This window comes from Monopterus albus, unplaced genomic scaffold (assembly GCF_001952655.1).
Source record: "Monopterus albus unplaced genomic scaffold, M_albus_1.0 scaffold94.1, whole genome shotgun sequence".
Taxonomy (NCBI): Eukaryota; Metazoa; Chordata; class Actinopteri; order Synbranchiformes; family Synbranchidae; genus Monopterus; species Monopterus albus.
The window spans coordinates 2,746,435-2,762,592 of NW_018127974.1; the positions used below are offsets into that span (position 1 = coordinate 2,746,435).

Consider the following 16,158-nt stretch of genomic DNA (forward strand, 5'->3'; position numbering starts at 1 on the left):
TTAGTATAATACTTGTGTGTGTATAAGTGAATCATTTACTGCTTGCAATCCAATGATGGTAAGATGATGTCATCGGGTAGGACTGGATAAGTCTGACTTCTTCCTACTCCATTCAAGCATGTAATAGGTATAAGCAAATTGATATTGGATTATGTGTATGTATGTTGTCATATCAACTGTTTTTACATGCTTGAAAGAATAAATCAAATGAAATCAAAAGGAGGATATGCCCCAGATACACAGCAGCCCTCCCCTGCACAGATCCCATAGGCTACATCCACAGTACATGCTGAAGCAACTCAATTCGTCACATTTTTTCCCTCCAAGTGACTCAGATTCATTCTCTTGATCAAGATCAAGAACAAAGATTTTTATTGTCAATTCACTATATGTGCAGGACCTACAGAAAAATGGAAATACTGTTTCTCTCTCACCTAATGTTGAATGCCCATACCATTTAAGCAAATAAAGTAGAATAAAAGTAGAACACAGAATAAACAGAATATGAAAACTGAATTCAAGTAATAAGGATAAACTAGATGGTACAACCTAACAGGCTATGATGAAACTCAAAGCCATGTGCAAACAGTGACAGTAGTGCAAGCACTAGGAAGAACATTGTCAGGTGGTCAGCATCACCAGGGGTGTTGGTGATGGGATGTATAATAGCTTATGACATGTACATGGACAGCAATGCAAATGACCAACAGCATTCATGGATGTGTGTACAGACCAAATTGGATCTGGGCCACTTCCACATGTCTCTGGTTACGTGACCACCATCAGAACGGTCAGATCGGAATTCATGGTTTTTTATGTCCCACTCCTCTATGCATGTGCATATCATTTGTTGTTGTCATTCGGCATCAGCCCCTCATAGACCGGTAAAAGTAAACATAGAGAAGAGCAACAACAGCAATGGGCATCAGTGGAGATGTGAGAGAATGTTTATATTTGTTTGCCATTACATTTTCAGAAGGAGACAGATGTGGACTGCAGGTAGGCCAGTCAAGTACACACACACAGTGTCTAAGAAGCCGTGCTGTTGTAGCAAAACGTTGCCTTGATGGCAGTGTATGTTTCTCTAATATACCAATATGCACCTCTGCGTCGATGGTACTGTCGCACATATGCAAGTCACCCATGCCATGGGAACTGATGCACCCCCACACCATCACAGATGCTGGCTTTTGCACCTTTCACTGATAATAGTCTGGATGGTCTTTTTCACCCGACCTCTGAGTTTCTTGAAAACAAGCTGAAGCATGGATTCATTTGACCACAGAGCACGTTTCCACTGCCTGTCGGTCCATCTGAGCTCAGGCCCAGAGAACTGGGCAGCCTTTCTACACAGAATTGATGTATGGCTTCCTCCTTGCGTAGCAGAGTTTCAGGTTGCATTTCTGGATGCAGCACTGGACTGTGTTAAGACACAACAGCTTTCAGAAGTTCTCCCGAGTCCACGTGGCTGCATTCATCATGCATTGCGTCCTGAGGGCTCGAAGGTCACACAGATTCAACAGTAGTTTTCACCCTCAGCCTTCATGCATTGAGATTCTCCAGATTCCCTCAATCTTTTCACAGGATTATTTACTATAGATGGTGAAAGATCTAAACTGTTCGCAACCTTGTGGTGAGAATTATTCTTTTTGAATTGACTGAAAGTAGTGAGCCATGACCCACTCTTGATTACAAAGACTGTGCCTTTGGTGGATGCTTCTTTTATACCCAGACATGATACCCTCATCTGTTCGCTTAACCAGCTAATTTTGGAATCTTCCAGAACAAAGTTACTGAAATGTTCTACAAACTTTTAAGCCATATAAAGTCTCTGTCCCAACTGTGCTTGAGCGTGTTGCAGGCATCAAGTTCAAAATTTGTTTATGTTTACAAAATGCAATTAAGTTGATCAGTGAAAACCTTTTCTCTGTACTTTTGTCAGTTAAATAAAGGTTCAAGCAAATTAACAAATCGCAGATTTGAGTTTTTATTGCATTTTGGACAATGCCTCAACTTTTATGAAATTGGGGTTTGTAAAGGCCTATAATATAAAATACAGAAAAGTGACAAAGAAAAAAACAATATAAAGTGTCTTAGTAAGGTGGATATTCCCTCATTTGGTGTTTTGATGATGGTGGTGGAGACACTGCCTAACATGTCGATCCAATATCTCCCATAGGTGTTTAACTGGGTTGAAATCTGGTGACTGTGAAGGCCACAACATATGATCACATCATTTTCATGAGGGGTCAAACCATTCAGTGACCCCTTGTGCCCTACGGAGAAGGGCATTGTCATCTTGGTAAAGACCACTCATTTGATCAGATTTTACAGAATCGGAATCAAAATCACAGATAGCTTTATTGGCCAAGTATGTTTAAGGAATTTGGCTCTCAATGTGCTTTTGTAAGGCAACAAAATTTTTTTAAAAACTATGTGCATTTAAAATAGGAAAGAATAAGAGAGAATAGTGAAAAAAGAGAAACAATCTATTAAAAATTGTATATACATTGTAGCAGAAGAGCTTTCAGATTTATCTATACAAGTTATATTTACAATTTATTGCAATTGGGTGGTTAATGTGTCCTGTCTTACATACAATACATGGATTAGCTGCTATAAAGAATGTTGGCACAGGGTAAGAAACTGTCCTTGTGTCTGGTTGTTTTGGTGTACAAGGTCCTGTAGTACCATCCAGTGCAGATGAGTTCGAACAGTTTGTGTCCAGGATATGAGGGGTCTGCAGAAATCTTCTTTTTTCTTTGTCACTTGTCTGCATGGGACAATTTGACAACAAACCAGCAAACACTTTTATTTCAGTTTATATTGTGCTGTGGTATGGCAAACAGACCCTAGCCCACTTTTCCTAGTTTCTCAGAAAGTGTCAAATGTGGATGAGGATACATTTCCATTTTTTAAAAATCCATCCATTATCTATACCACTTATTCCTGAAACTGTGCATGAAATCTGATATGTGTTGTTTTGTGCCACCCCAAGATTTTCAATAGCCCTATGTGCCCCCCTTAAACAGCTGTGTCTCAGGAGGTCCCCTAACCAGAGGGTTGGTGGTTTTGATAGCAGGCTTTTGCAGTCTGCATGTCAAAGTATCCTTGATCACGCCACTGAACCGCCAGTTGCTCCCTTTGATATAACCTTTGTGTGAATGGGAAATAGTGTAAAGCACTCTGAGTGTGCATCAATGTGTAGAAAAGTGCTATATAAAACCATTCATTATCTATAGTGCTTATCCTGAAGAGGGTCACGGAGGGGCTGGAGCCAATTCCAGCTGACATTGGGCAAGAGGCGGGGTACACTCTGGACAGGTCACCAGTCTATCAAAGGGCTGACATTTAGAGACTGACAACCACACACACACTCAGACTCACTCCTTGGGGCAATTTAGAGTCATCAATCAGCCTAAGGATCTCTGGATTGTGGGAGGAAGCTGGTGTATCTGGAGAGAATCCACGCAGGCACGGGGAGAACATGCAAACTCCACACAGAAAGGCGTCGGGTCGGCTGGGGCTCGAACCTGGAACCTAAACCCACCGTTCCACTCTGCTGCCCAAATTTTTTTATGGTGAAGACACTTTGCTGCTATTGTGAGAAACGTGTTCCACTGTCTGAATTTCCTGCTTAATTTTACATAAAAAACTACATTTGGTCCTATATGGAGAACTGACTGATGACTAATATTTGGTCAATGTAAGCTAATGTATTTTACACAGAGATCATCTAACTCTTGTGTGGAGCTGTCATAAAATACTAGCCCTGAGCTTTCAGACTATACCAAGCTTTTTTGCGGCGGTCAAAAAATCTGCATTTATTAGCTGGAGGACATTTACACCAAAGGACACAAGTACATACATGCGCGCGCGCGTGCACACACGTCCTCCAGAGGTGCAGCAGCCCGCACACCACCAAACTGTTTCTACGTATGTGCAGTCACAGTGCAGACAGAGGTTGTAAACATGGCGGCGGACGGGATGGTGCTCACTAACCACGACCATCAGACCCGAGTGGGCATTCTGACGGGTAAGGAGACTGTTTGATAAAACGCAATAAAGGGTTCCTTAAACGCATGTCTGTGTCGTTTGGCCGTAGGCTGCCTGTGCACGTCGGTGTCACGATACGGGCTATCTTCGCTGCAGAGCGAGCTAACGTTAGCTAGTAAGCTAACCGGTTCCGTTGACTGTCATTGCACTAACGTTAACGTTAGCTGCCCGCCCTTTGACAGGTCGGACAGATGTGGAATTTGCTTTGAAACAGCGTTATTTGTAATTCTGTGTTCAACTGTAAAACGTGTATATATATATATGAAGACTAGCTGTCACTTTCAGTGTTGTACTAGATATCTACACGACAGTACAGCTATTTTATTTAGCTTCAAATGGGAGAAGGTAAAAACGATGACCAGCAAAAGGTTTTCAGAATTAGGGGGCTATTCCTAGGCGAGCATGTGCTGCAATGAGTTTTTAACTAAAATTGGCGCTTTTATTTTGAAAGCAAACCGCCATTTTTCCGATGTTGTTGTTGTGCTGTATGTTGCAACCTTGACGCAGGGGAACGTAATATTTTCTAGCAATGTAGCGCTACCGAGCCTATATCAGCTGCATTATTCATGTCTCTTTGCAGATCATAGATATGTTGGCTGTTACTGGGACTGCTTTTAACCAACATTTATTGTATGGCTTTGTTGACAGCCATTTCATTTACGTTTAATGTTGGTGTATGTTCTGTTGCAGAAAAGTACATTTATCAATCATAAAACGTTCGTTTGGTTATCGTTATTAAAAGCTAGTTAGAAGACAAGGCGCAGCGCGAAGGCGAAATGAATTCTTGTGTGCAGATTGTTTGAGCAGCTTCTCTAATTAGCTCAGCAGATATTCACCTGAGTCGTGCAGAGGAGGACTGGGACTAGCAGCACACAGTCGTGTGACAGTGCTGCTGCCTTCTTGCCTAGGCAGGGGGAGACGTGAGAAAAATGCTAAGAGGATGCGAGCCAGCAGCAGACTGGGATGTGTGTCGTGGTTTGATGAGCTAGCATTTCGGCTAACAGCAGCCAGTCCTACTGCTGTCCATGCAACTGGCAACCACAACCGCCCGTCACATGTTGACACACGTCCCCAAACATTCACGTGATGTTTGTGGAAATGTGTGTGTTTTGTTTGACAAAGTTATAGGTAATACATTTTAACAGGACAGTTTTGTGTTAGGTTTAAGGTCAAATACAGGTTTAGAAAATTCGATTAACCTTAGCTTTAGGTTACATACATTCAGTTGTGGCTTTATCGGGTACACTGCTATAACTAATGTAGTCTTATACACTCCTGCAATATAATCCCCCCAGTGAAAGTGATGATGTTCAGATTTTGACCATACCATTTCAGAGAGGTGTTAGTTCAACAGTATGATCGTTTTGACAGATATAGTTTGTGCAGCTGTTGAATTGTCTTGTGTTGTACTGACAAGTGTTTCTGTTATTTTGTCCACCCCATTTACTGTGTATCCGTGAGGCTAGGCTAAATAACAGAAACAGCTCTAGACAGCATTTCCACCACCATCATCAAAACACCAAATGAGGGGATATCTTTTGTAAGAACAGTGCTCATCCCTCAGTAGAGTTCAGAGACTTGGAGAATCAGTGCCAAGGTGCAGTGAAGCTGTTCTGGTGGCATGTGGTGGCCCAATATCTTACTAAGAGACTTTGTGTTGTGTTTTCTCTTTTATTTGTCACCCATCTGTATTCATTCAGAGAGATTATATAGCCTATCTGTTGGTGATATTGTGATGAGGCAGGCATAGATTAAGACAAGTGCATAAAACCATTTCTAAAGCTTTGAGTGTTCCCAGAAACACAGTGGCCTCAATGAAATGGAAGATGTTTTGAACCAGGACTCTTCCTAGAATTGGGTGTCTGACCAAGCTGGCTAACCATGCATGAAGGGCCTTGGTCAGGGAAGTGACCAGGAACCCAGCAGTTACTCTGAATGAGCTTCAGAAGCCTCCGCAGAGATGGGAGTCTGCAGGATGGACAAGCATTTCAGCAGATATTTATTAGTCAGTCCTTTATAGTAGAGTGGCTAGATGGAAGCCACTTTGAGGAAAAGACATAAGACAACTACTTGGAGTTTGTCAAACAGTACTTAAAGGACTCCATGCATTAGGACTGGTGAATGCCAGGCGCTGCTCATAACCTGGCTGGTACCACCCCTATGGTGAGGCATGGTGGTGGCAGCATTATGCTATGGGGCAGCAGGGGCAGGGACAGGGAGGCTGGTCAGAACTGAGGGACGGAAAGCTTGTACAGGCTTGCAAAGCATGTAGAGACTTCCCCAAGAGGACTCAAAGCTGGATCTGCCAAACTGGCTTCTACACAGTACTGGATTAAGGCTTAATAAAATACTAATAGAAAACTTTTTTAAACCAGATATTTCATTTTTTGAGTTTTAATGAAAATGTAAATACATTTCTTTTTTTTTTAATTTGTTATTACAGGTTATTGATTGTAGAGAACTGTGTAAAAGTACAACACAAATGTGCAAAAGTGAAGGAATCTGAATACTTTCTGAAGCCACTGTGTATAATCTTAGTTTTTGGAGAGGAAGAAGGCAAGTTCAACTGGCTTCAAAAAGTAGCACATTGTGCAAAGTCACATAGATAAGATCTCACCCTATCAATTGAGTCAGTGTATTGATAAAAGTATATATCTGACCTTTGGTTGAAGCCAAAAGGCCTCATAGTTGAATCTCAGGCTTTGGACAGAAATCTGTCACAGCTGCATATCGTTGCAGTTTTCTTGTGTTTTCAGTTTGTTCAGTTTGTTGCTAAGATAGGGATGTGGCACACAGTTTCGGTGTATTCCTCTCTTCACACACTCTTCCGGGTGATCAACTATTTTTAACACTGTGTTAATACAGGTTTGTAATGCATGTTTGAATCTCTGAGTTTTCGGGCTGGGTTGCATTTAAAGTTCTTGCCAAGATCAGTACCACTCCCACATCTGTGTACTAAATACAAGGCATACCTACCTACAGCTCACTAATTGACACATTATATCGTCTTTGTTAAGTCTTTACTTCCAGACCTATAGATAGAGCCATGCCAGCTGTTTCACCCTGTTTATAATCTCTATCAGTCAACAATCTCAGGTTTTTATTTAAGCAATTCAGAATGTTTTTTTGGTTATATAATGACGCGGCCCGGGTTCGATTCAGTGTTGCGTCAGGAAGGGCATCCGGCGTAAAACACGTGCCAAATTTCAACATGCGAATCCTCAGTGTAATGATTTGCTGTGGCGATCCCTAACGGGAACAGCAGAAAGTGACAGATGACAGCACTCCAATAAGTTAACTATTTATTCTTAACACTCCACGGACGTTTCGGGACATCCTCTTGTTCAGCGTGCAAGACAGCAACAATGCTGTACCCAAGTACAAGTGAACTAAAAAACACAGTCAAGCACAACAATGTATCCAGTGCGGGGACCCGAAAATCACATGATCACCAACAAAAATACTAGGCATGCACACATATCACAACAAATAATGTTATAAGAAACAAGACAAATTGAATTCATCACTCAAACCAGAAGGCATTAAAGTGCCAAATGATGAATCCATAAACAGTCCCTTTGTATTAATTTTTCCTCGGTTGCCTCCTTGTTGGGAAACTTGAATAACCTCTGTCCATAAAATGCAAATCACTAACTGTATGTTTAAAGGCACTAAAATGCCTGGCAACAGAAGACTTTTTTTTGGGTGGCTGTGGCTCACGAGGTAGGGCAGTCGTCTCCTGACCAGCAAGTTGGTGGTTCGACTCCCGGTCATCCTGCATACCTAAGTGTCCCTGAGCAAGACACTGAACCCCGAACTACTCCCAGTGGCTTGACTAGCGCCGGTGCGTGGCAGCCTGCCGTCATCGGTGTGTGAATGGGTGAATGGTGTATGATCTCCTGTAAAGCGCTTTGGCCAGTGCAACACACTGTGAGAAAGCGCTATATAAAATACAGTCCATTTACCATTTATGTACCGGTGCTTGAGAAATGGGGCTGTATGTCGACACAAAAGTCATTTGTGACTTCTGTTTCTTGTCTGATTTGACAGTCAAAAGTCCATTAGTTCGTTACTGAATATTAATTTCACTTTATCCAGAGTTCTACCCAACAAGGATTTGCTATAACCTTGTGCATCAAAGCATCCACACAGTTCTTGGGTTGAGGGTGTTTTTTCCATTATCATTATGGTGATATAAATCATGGATGAATAGAGATCAGCTGAGACAGGAACACTAATGTAACTCTGTATAACAATGTGCCTTTTAAACACCATTGTGTAAGTGCCATTACCTTTTTGAATATGGTACAAAAGTGGGGGGGGGGGGGTTTCAGCCTGGAAAAGCCTATGAAATGGTAATTAGAAAAAGATGCAAAACCTTCGATTAAAAGTCTGGGTAATATTTAGGTGTAGATATGTGAAATTACACTGAGGTGTCTCTAATAATAACTGAGGCTTTACTCTTTTTGTAGACATCCAATATATCAGCAATCATTTTTATTTTTAATATGTAATGAGTGAAAATTATTCATGCTGTCAGAGATGTTCTGTTCTGTAACCTGAATTGCTCTCTTTCAGTCAGTGACAGCTGTTACAAGAACTTGGCCGAGGACAGGAGTGGAGTCAACCTGAAGGACTTGGTCCATGATCCCTCACTGTGAGTCTACACATATGGGGTGAATCCCAAGTCTCTTAATTGCATCCAATGTTCCCCTCACTTGCATCTTTTCCTTGTATCTTAATCCTGCCCATGAGCAAAAATTGGTGAGGGGAGAGGAATCGAGAAAACGTTTATCGTGACATGAGTCATCCTTTTGTTCTTCATCTGAAGTGTCCAATCATCAACTGATTTTCTGTAAAGGGTGTTGGTTCATAAAAGGCTTCCATGAAGGATGCTCTTGTGTATCCTCGCCCATGGCTCCTCCAGCAGCCTCCTTGCCCCTCGCTCAGCACAGAACAACTTCTGGGTCAAGTGAGGATCAAGGACAAAGGAACAGTAAAATAAGGGAATTGGGATTTACGAAAAGTCTGTGGTCTACACACACATGCTGACATACTATGTACACACACTGGCATTACACTGACTGACACTCGTCTTCTGCAGGCTTGGAGGATCCATAGCAGCCTACAAGATTGTTCCCGATGAAATTGATGAAATCAAGGTAAGTGTCCTTCCATTGAGCTCACTGTCAACCAGATCTCTTGTGAGCAATAAGACACATAATAATATGCTATAGAAATAGACTGGACTTCACACACATCCCCACAGCACTCAAAATGTTTTAATTTGTCATTGAAGAAAACACACTTGATAACTGAGATACAAGCTCTGTTGTCACACCACTGAATTAAAAAACAGTGGCAAATACTTTCCTGCTTACCTCATGGGTTTTTGTCTGTCTGGCTCGCAAGTCTTATTAGCAGCATCATCTAACACATAGCCAGTCATGTATCCTGTAATCAGTGCTCCTCTAGCCACTGAATGCAGTGAGAGAAGGTTCCTGTGTTGATCCTCTCTTGGGGTATAGAGCAGCACCTCGGAGCTGGTGGGGGCTATCTTGCTTAAGGACACTAGAGCAGGGCAAAACAGGCATTTCCTTGAAGGAACGTGTTTTTATCCATCACAGCCACCTGTTGGGCCCTTAGTATTCCATGTGAAGAGAATGCATGTTAATGTTGTGTGTGTTCTTTCATGTGTACAGGAAACTCTTTTGGAGTGGTGCGATGAACAGGAGCTGAATCTCATTCTCACCACTGGAGGAACTGGCTTTGCACCACGAGATGTCACACCTGAGGTACAGACACCTACTGGCACTGACTGCAAAAGTAAAAATAGAAGAAATTAAATAAATAGTATGTTACAAAAGGAGTAACTCTGTGATTAAAAATAAATTTAGAACTAGTTAAGGATTTGCTTGACGAATAAATTTGAAATCAGAACAGAAATGATTTGAGACAAATGTGTCATAAATGTCTAAATGGAGTCCTTGTGTTTGTCCTTTAGGCCACTAGAGAGGTGATAGAGCGAGAGGCTCCGGGTATGGCACTGGCCATGCTGATGGGATCACTCAATGTTACACCACTGGGCATGCTGTCCAGGTGAAGGCTTCACCTTCTTACTGCATGCTGTCTCCACCAGCAGCTGCATTACTAATTGGGTATATTCTAACTAGATCAGTGTGCGTGGTGTCCTCTTCTGCTCTAATCTGCTTTCTGCTTCATTGTTCCCAGGCCAGTGTGTGGTATTCGTGGTAAAACTCTGATCATCAACCTGCCAGGGAGCAAGAAGGGCTCTCAGGTACTTTACCCAGCTGTGCTTACTGTGTGTAGGCTTAGGGTTACCCTGTTAAAGTGATATACATCACTGTTAAGAGATTCTGTAGCTCTGTATAGATTCTACGTAGATCCTGTTTAACTTAACTTGAAAAACATGTTAGTTGCTATTACAGCTACTATCAGTTACTGTATATACTTGTCAGGTTTGGCGAGTGAAGCTGCCAAATAGTGTCTGTAGTGAACTCAATTATAATGCCAGACGAACAAGGTAAAGGATAGTCTCTTTACTTGCAACAACAAAACAAATAGTACAAAAGTCCAGAATCACAATCGGGTCGATAATACAGTCCAAGGTCAGTGCCGGCAAACACATACAGCCGAGGGATCCACAATAGAGAGGTCAGAAAGGGAATATCCAAGGGTTGGTAAACAACAGGCAATCAGAATCTGGGGGGATAAGGCAAGGTACAATGGTCAAACAAGCCATCCGGGGTCAGAACAAGAGTATCAGATACAAGAAAATGCTGGAAAGTCAGAACTGGAGTTTAGAACAATCTGGTAGCTTCCTGGTGGGAGGAAGCTGCTTATAAGGGAGTGAAAACAATGAGTACTGATTAAAGTAAAAGGTCCGTAGCTGAGATAAGGCTGTAACAGGAAGTTGTGTCAAAATAAAAGTATGAGACCGGAAGCCAGTGGGACGGAATCATGATGTATACTGACTTGTTAAGGAGCTGAAATTTAAAGTTTAAGACTTAAACATTTCATAGGCATTGATCTTGTTGCTAAATTCCAAAGCTTTGAGGCTTAAATGGGACTTGCTTTATCCTGCCTCCTAATTCTGAATATATTTTTGCTCTTTTATCTATAATACCCCAATTTTAGGGGTCCAACAGTATTGAGATGTATTAATGCTGTAGTCACTGAGTGTTCCATCTCTGCTACATTGAAGGTATTTTCCTACCAAAATACATATAAATGCATGCAGAAACATTTAGAGTTTAAAAAGTTCAAATTATAAAAATGATAATGTTCTTAAAGCTGAATTATTATTATTGTTGTTGTTTTGATATTTTAATTATTTAGGACATTTTTCAGTAAAAAAAAACTAAATGGCTAATTAGCAACCAGTCCGTTTACACATCCAGCAGTCACAGCAGTCACGAGGCAGTGGCAGCTTTGAAACAGCACTAGAATTATCATTAGCTCAAATACAATCATCCGACTCTGCAGTTCCTCCTAGGGCCACAGAGTGATTCTACTCTTAACTTTTTAAAGTTCACTGTAACTTCTCTCACCCATCTTGTTTACCACAAAACACAGCTCTAAAAACAAACCGTACCATTGTCCAGCACCAAACAGCAGACAAACACAGTTAGCAACTAGCCAGGTAAAATAATGGAGCATTTAGCAGCTAGAGTCAGATATTTTCCCAAGGTGCTGGTTGAGACCAAAACAGTACAGCTACTATCACAGAGTAGGAAGTGAATACATCTTATCCACTCCAGCCAAATGAAAATATTCCTTTCATGTCACCATAAAAAGCACAGAACAGATAAACTACTGACTTGCTGCAATGATGAAACTGCTTGATGAAATTATCCATGTCACATAACTGTTTTAGAATTTTGAAATTATGCTGATTAGTATATGAGGGTTTAAAAAGGTCAGATATTTGTTTCCAACTGGTATCATTTGTAATTGATTAGTTCACACAAATTAACTGTTGAATATATGTCTTTAGTGAGTTTTAAAACCGATTTTAGATAAAATTCTGTTGTTTGCACCAGGAGTGTTTTCAGTTCATCCTGCCTGCTCTGCCCCATGCCATTGACCTGCTGCGTGAGGCCACAGTCAGGGTTAAATCCACACATGCAGCCCTGGAACAGCTGCCCTCTCCTTCCCCCCTGCTGGCCAACACGCACACCAACACGCACACCAATACACACACCATGGAGCGTGGTACCCAGTGCGAGGAAGAAGATGATGAGGAGGAGGACCGCAGGAGAGGTCGACATGCACACAACCACCACCACCACCACCATCACCAGCATGGCTCCTCCCACATCACCGCAGCTGCTATTGCTGCCAAGGTAACCAGTTGGCAGGACAAGAGCAAGACCAGTGCTTCTACTGGAGACGTGATAAATAAAACTTTAAAGACCCTGTGGGGCTATGGGTCATTGCAGCAGCAGGCTACTCTACTATACACAACTGCTATCAAAATGCTAGAGGCTGCCGCCCCGCACCGTACAAGACATATTGGCAGTGATAATTAATTTTAAGAAGTATGCCATTCCTTTGACGATCAAATAAAAAATGTTACCAGTCTCAGGTAAGCTGAGGAAAGGTGCTGCTGGTGGATGACAGACCGTTTTTGATAGCATTCTTGAGATTTAGAGGAAAGTCAGTCTAGTTAAATCATGGCCCCTTTCACGTGACACTTACACCTGGTAATATGCATTCTGTATCCGGTTGTGAACAAAAGAATGCACTGTAAAGATCACCAATGGAATGTGATAGAATGAGTTAGACGACATCTTCATATGGCCTGGCTTTTACTGTTATTGTATTTTAGCCAGATGTAAATACACAAAGTGTGAGTACAGTTTTAAGAACAAGCTGGATGGTCACCTACTCCACATCTTCCTGCTATCTCTTAACCCAGCTCTTGTCAAATGAAAAATACAGTCCTATGATGCAGCATTGCTTTGGAAGCACCAGGGGACTGCTATGATATGTTAGTCTGTGGTCACGTGACCAACAGGGTAAGCCAACATAGAACTTTTTTTTTTTCCTCTGGCTCTAATTATTTACATTATACCTGGGCATTCCAACGAAAGAGCGCAGTGTTAAAAAATGCAAGGGACTGGTACTGATGGGACTGTTGCTTTTGGAACCAATGTGATGCTAAGCAGAAATCCAGTTTGAGTAAGAAATCCATGAGTCACATCACCATACTATTCTCAGGTGCCGAGTGGCTTATAATACTGAGAGTTTTACAGTAATAAAACAATATCATGGTGACAGCTATTTGATCTTATGCCAGGATGCCATTCATATTTTAAAGTCATCTACCAGGTTCTTTACTGCCAACACTGCAGCTTGCCAGATGTCGTCACATTGCATCTTTTGCTGATAGATTTAGAAAGACTACTAGTAGCCTACTGATGCCTTTGTCTGTCATGTGACCCTTGCCCTTCAGGAGGATGCCACATCGCTTCCCTTGTGTTTGGTCACAGATCTGCTGCTCTGCCCACGTAATTTACATATTGAGATGCAGTGTGAGCAGAATTTAGATGATGAAAGTGCTTAATAATAGCAGGTATAAATGTAAAGGTCAGTGGTGAAATGTCATTATCGAGAAACATATTTACAGTAGGTACAGCTCACAAGTTAACATCTGGTGGAGTCCTACTCTTACACGGAAATTAAAACCCTAGTTTGAATGTAGATAATATCGACCATGTAGATCATCAGTTGTTTGAGTCCTAATAATTACAAGTGTCTGATGGAGCAGATGGTATTTCATAAAAATGTGAACTTTTTGTAACTTCATAACCATGTCATCTCATTCACCTGGCTGTCTGTGCTGACATGCATCTCCCTGTGTGTGTGTGCCCGCATGCATCTGTGTGTCCCTCAGACAAGTCATGCTGTGGTCATGGCTAAGGGGGGTCCCTATCTGCCTGGAAACACACCTGACCCCCCCTCTCATTTCACCTGCTCCTGCACTCATGACCAGCAGGTGAGACACACACACATACACCCATCCTCCTCCTGCCATTAGTCCGCTGATCATGTCTGTCAGTCACACCCTGCTGGCCCCTTTTCTTCATACTTGGATAACAGAGTTAACTTAATTTGATTAGTGATGATGTGACACAAGCCTGGGTTTTTCCTTCTCTGTAGCTGGCTCCAAATGTGTCTGCAGCTGTGGTCGCTGTATGAAACTTTTTCAAGCTGAACCACATGCATGAAGACATTTTCAGAGAGAAGCACCCTCTCCTTTGCTCAAGTCCCCAGCACATGTTGTAAATGTTGATATAAGCATGATTTCAGATGGGAGCACCTAGGCTACTGAGAAAACTGAAATTATTTAATGTTGTAACAGAGTTTATACTAAGAGTTAAACACCTTTACAAGCAAAAATATACAGTGTAATTAGTACAATTAAAGCTGCAATTAAGTATTTTTGTGCGTTTTTACAGTTTTATAAGTTGGTTGCGGAGAGTTGGACAGAAAATGGAGGGAGAGAGAGTGATGGGGGAAGACCTGTGACAAACTGGATGTCGCACACAGTGTACATATACTGTATACATGGTACCTGCCAAAACCACTTGGATACTGGGGCAGCAAAGCTGGAATATTATTTTTTATAATAACAGTGAACCTACAGAGAATTCACTGCCAGCTTTGTTGTTTCATGCAGAACTTTCTCATCTTTAAGTTCATTGTTTTTTGTTTTTTTTTTGTTTTGTTTTGGGTTTTTTTGTCTTGGTTTATCTACCTCATTTCCATCAACAGCCAGCAACTTTTTACAGCATAAAAGCTCTGATAAATTCAGTGTACCCTACCTGCCCAGCACCACACAGCAGTTAGTGAGCAACTAGTGAGCATAGTATGACATTAGCTATAAGCTGAAGAGCTAGATATTTCTCGGGAGTTGATAGAGACCAAAACAGAGCTATAAGGATTATGAATATTGGTCTTAAAATTTCCAGGTCACTAGAAACATGACTCCAAATAGATTTGATCTCAGCTGGATATATAAACAGACACACAGTGTCCCACAGTAGTGCAAAAAGTCAAATGATGCAGCTTTAAGTGCTCAAAATATATAACACGTACTCGCACCATGAGTAAATGTAAAGACTTTAAGGAGTTTATGGAAAGATACATCAGGGTCCTCAGAGCTAAGATGTAGCTGCAGTGTGAAAGTAAAGTGCTGTCTCTAACCAGGGCCATTCCAGACAACTGTGAGCACAATCATATGATCAGGTGGCAAGTAATTAGGAGTTCTGATCAAGGTTTTGACCCTTGATAACAAAAAATAAACTTGTTTATATCAGATGTAATTTAATATTTCCTTCATAGAGGTGGTTTGCATGTTTTTGCAAATGAATTTCAGTCCAGGTTAATAGTAATGCTAACAATTTTTCAAAGCATGCCATATATTTTTGGACTGATTTCAGTTCATCCCAGTGTGATTTGAAAAATCAGTTTGCAGAGACTTGAAGCTTGCTGCAGATAGGTAATCCATCACAGTGAACACTTAAGCCCTGTTCATTTGGAATTAGTATTTTCTCCTGGAGTCTCCATGTGATTGTAATAATGGTAGATTCTATTTATTCCTAATCCCACGCAGATCTTTAGTGTATGTATGCAGTGTGTAATTCCAGTTATTTTCTTTCTCATCTGAACACTGGAGGCTACAGTAAAACAGTATTTTGGGCACCAAATTAAAAGAATGAGCATGATCAAATCATATCTGGGGATAATCATTCAGTCAGGGATTTGCTCTGGAAATCTGAGTGAAACACAGGCTTTGTTTGCCCCGTGTGAACGTGCCACACACTGATGTGGTGGGGAATTTTTAGGTCACATGAAGTTTGTAGTCGCTGATCTTATGCTAAGAAAAGCCAAATAGTTTTTATTCCAGCGTTTTGAATTTATTAGGGCAAGCAGTGCACAGTTGGTATTTGTCACCACTGATTATTCAAAATATACTGTTTGGATATAAATTTCAGCTCAAACACTGCATCTACCTATATCACTGCCATCACTTCTACGCAGGATGCTAAAGTGTTAGCTGAGGCATCAGGACAA

The 16,158-nt window shown here is 41.3% G+C and overlaps 1 protein-coding gene across 4 annotated transcripts in view; it reads left to right on the forward strand.

Moving 5' to 3' along the window:
• The first annotated feature begins 3,798 nt into the window (after window positions 1-3,798).
• Window positions 3,799-16,158, forward strand: part of gphna (gephyrin a) — a 26,684-nt gene continuing 14,324 nt past the window's right edge. For 2 of the 4 annotated variants that reach the window (XM_020608614.1, XM_020608617.1), the window contains exons 1-7: window positions 3,799-4,036; window positions 8,635-8,713; window positions 9,161-9,218; window positions 9,759-9,851; window positions 10,061-10,155; window positions 10,288-10,354; window positions 12,120-12,422. In XM_020608614.1, the coding sequence (XP_020464270.1) occupies window positions 3,973-4,036; window positions 8,635-8,713; window positions 9,161-9,218; window positions 9,759-9,851; window positions 10,061-10,155; window positions 10,288-10,354; window positions 12,120-12,422 (759 nt within the window). In that variant the 5' untranslated portion in view covers window positions 3,799-3,972. Of the gene's footprint in view, window positions 4,037-8,634; window positions 8,714-9,160; window positions 9,219-9,758; window positions 9,852-10,060; window positions 10,156-10,287; window positions 10,355-12,119; window positions 12,423-13,975; window positions 14,078-16,158 lie in introns of all 4 variants that reach the window. The other 2 variants (XM_020608615.1, XM_020608613.1) reach the window with 2 other exon arrangements.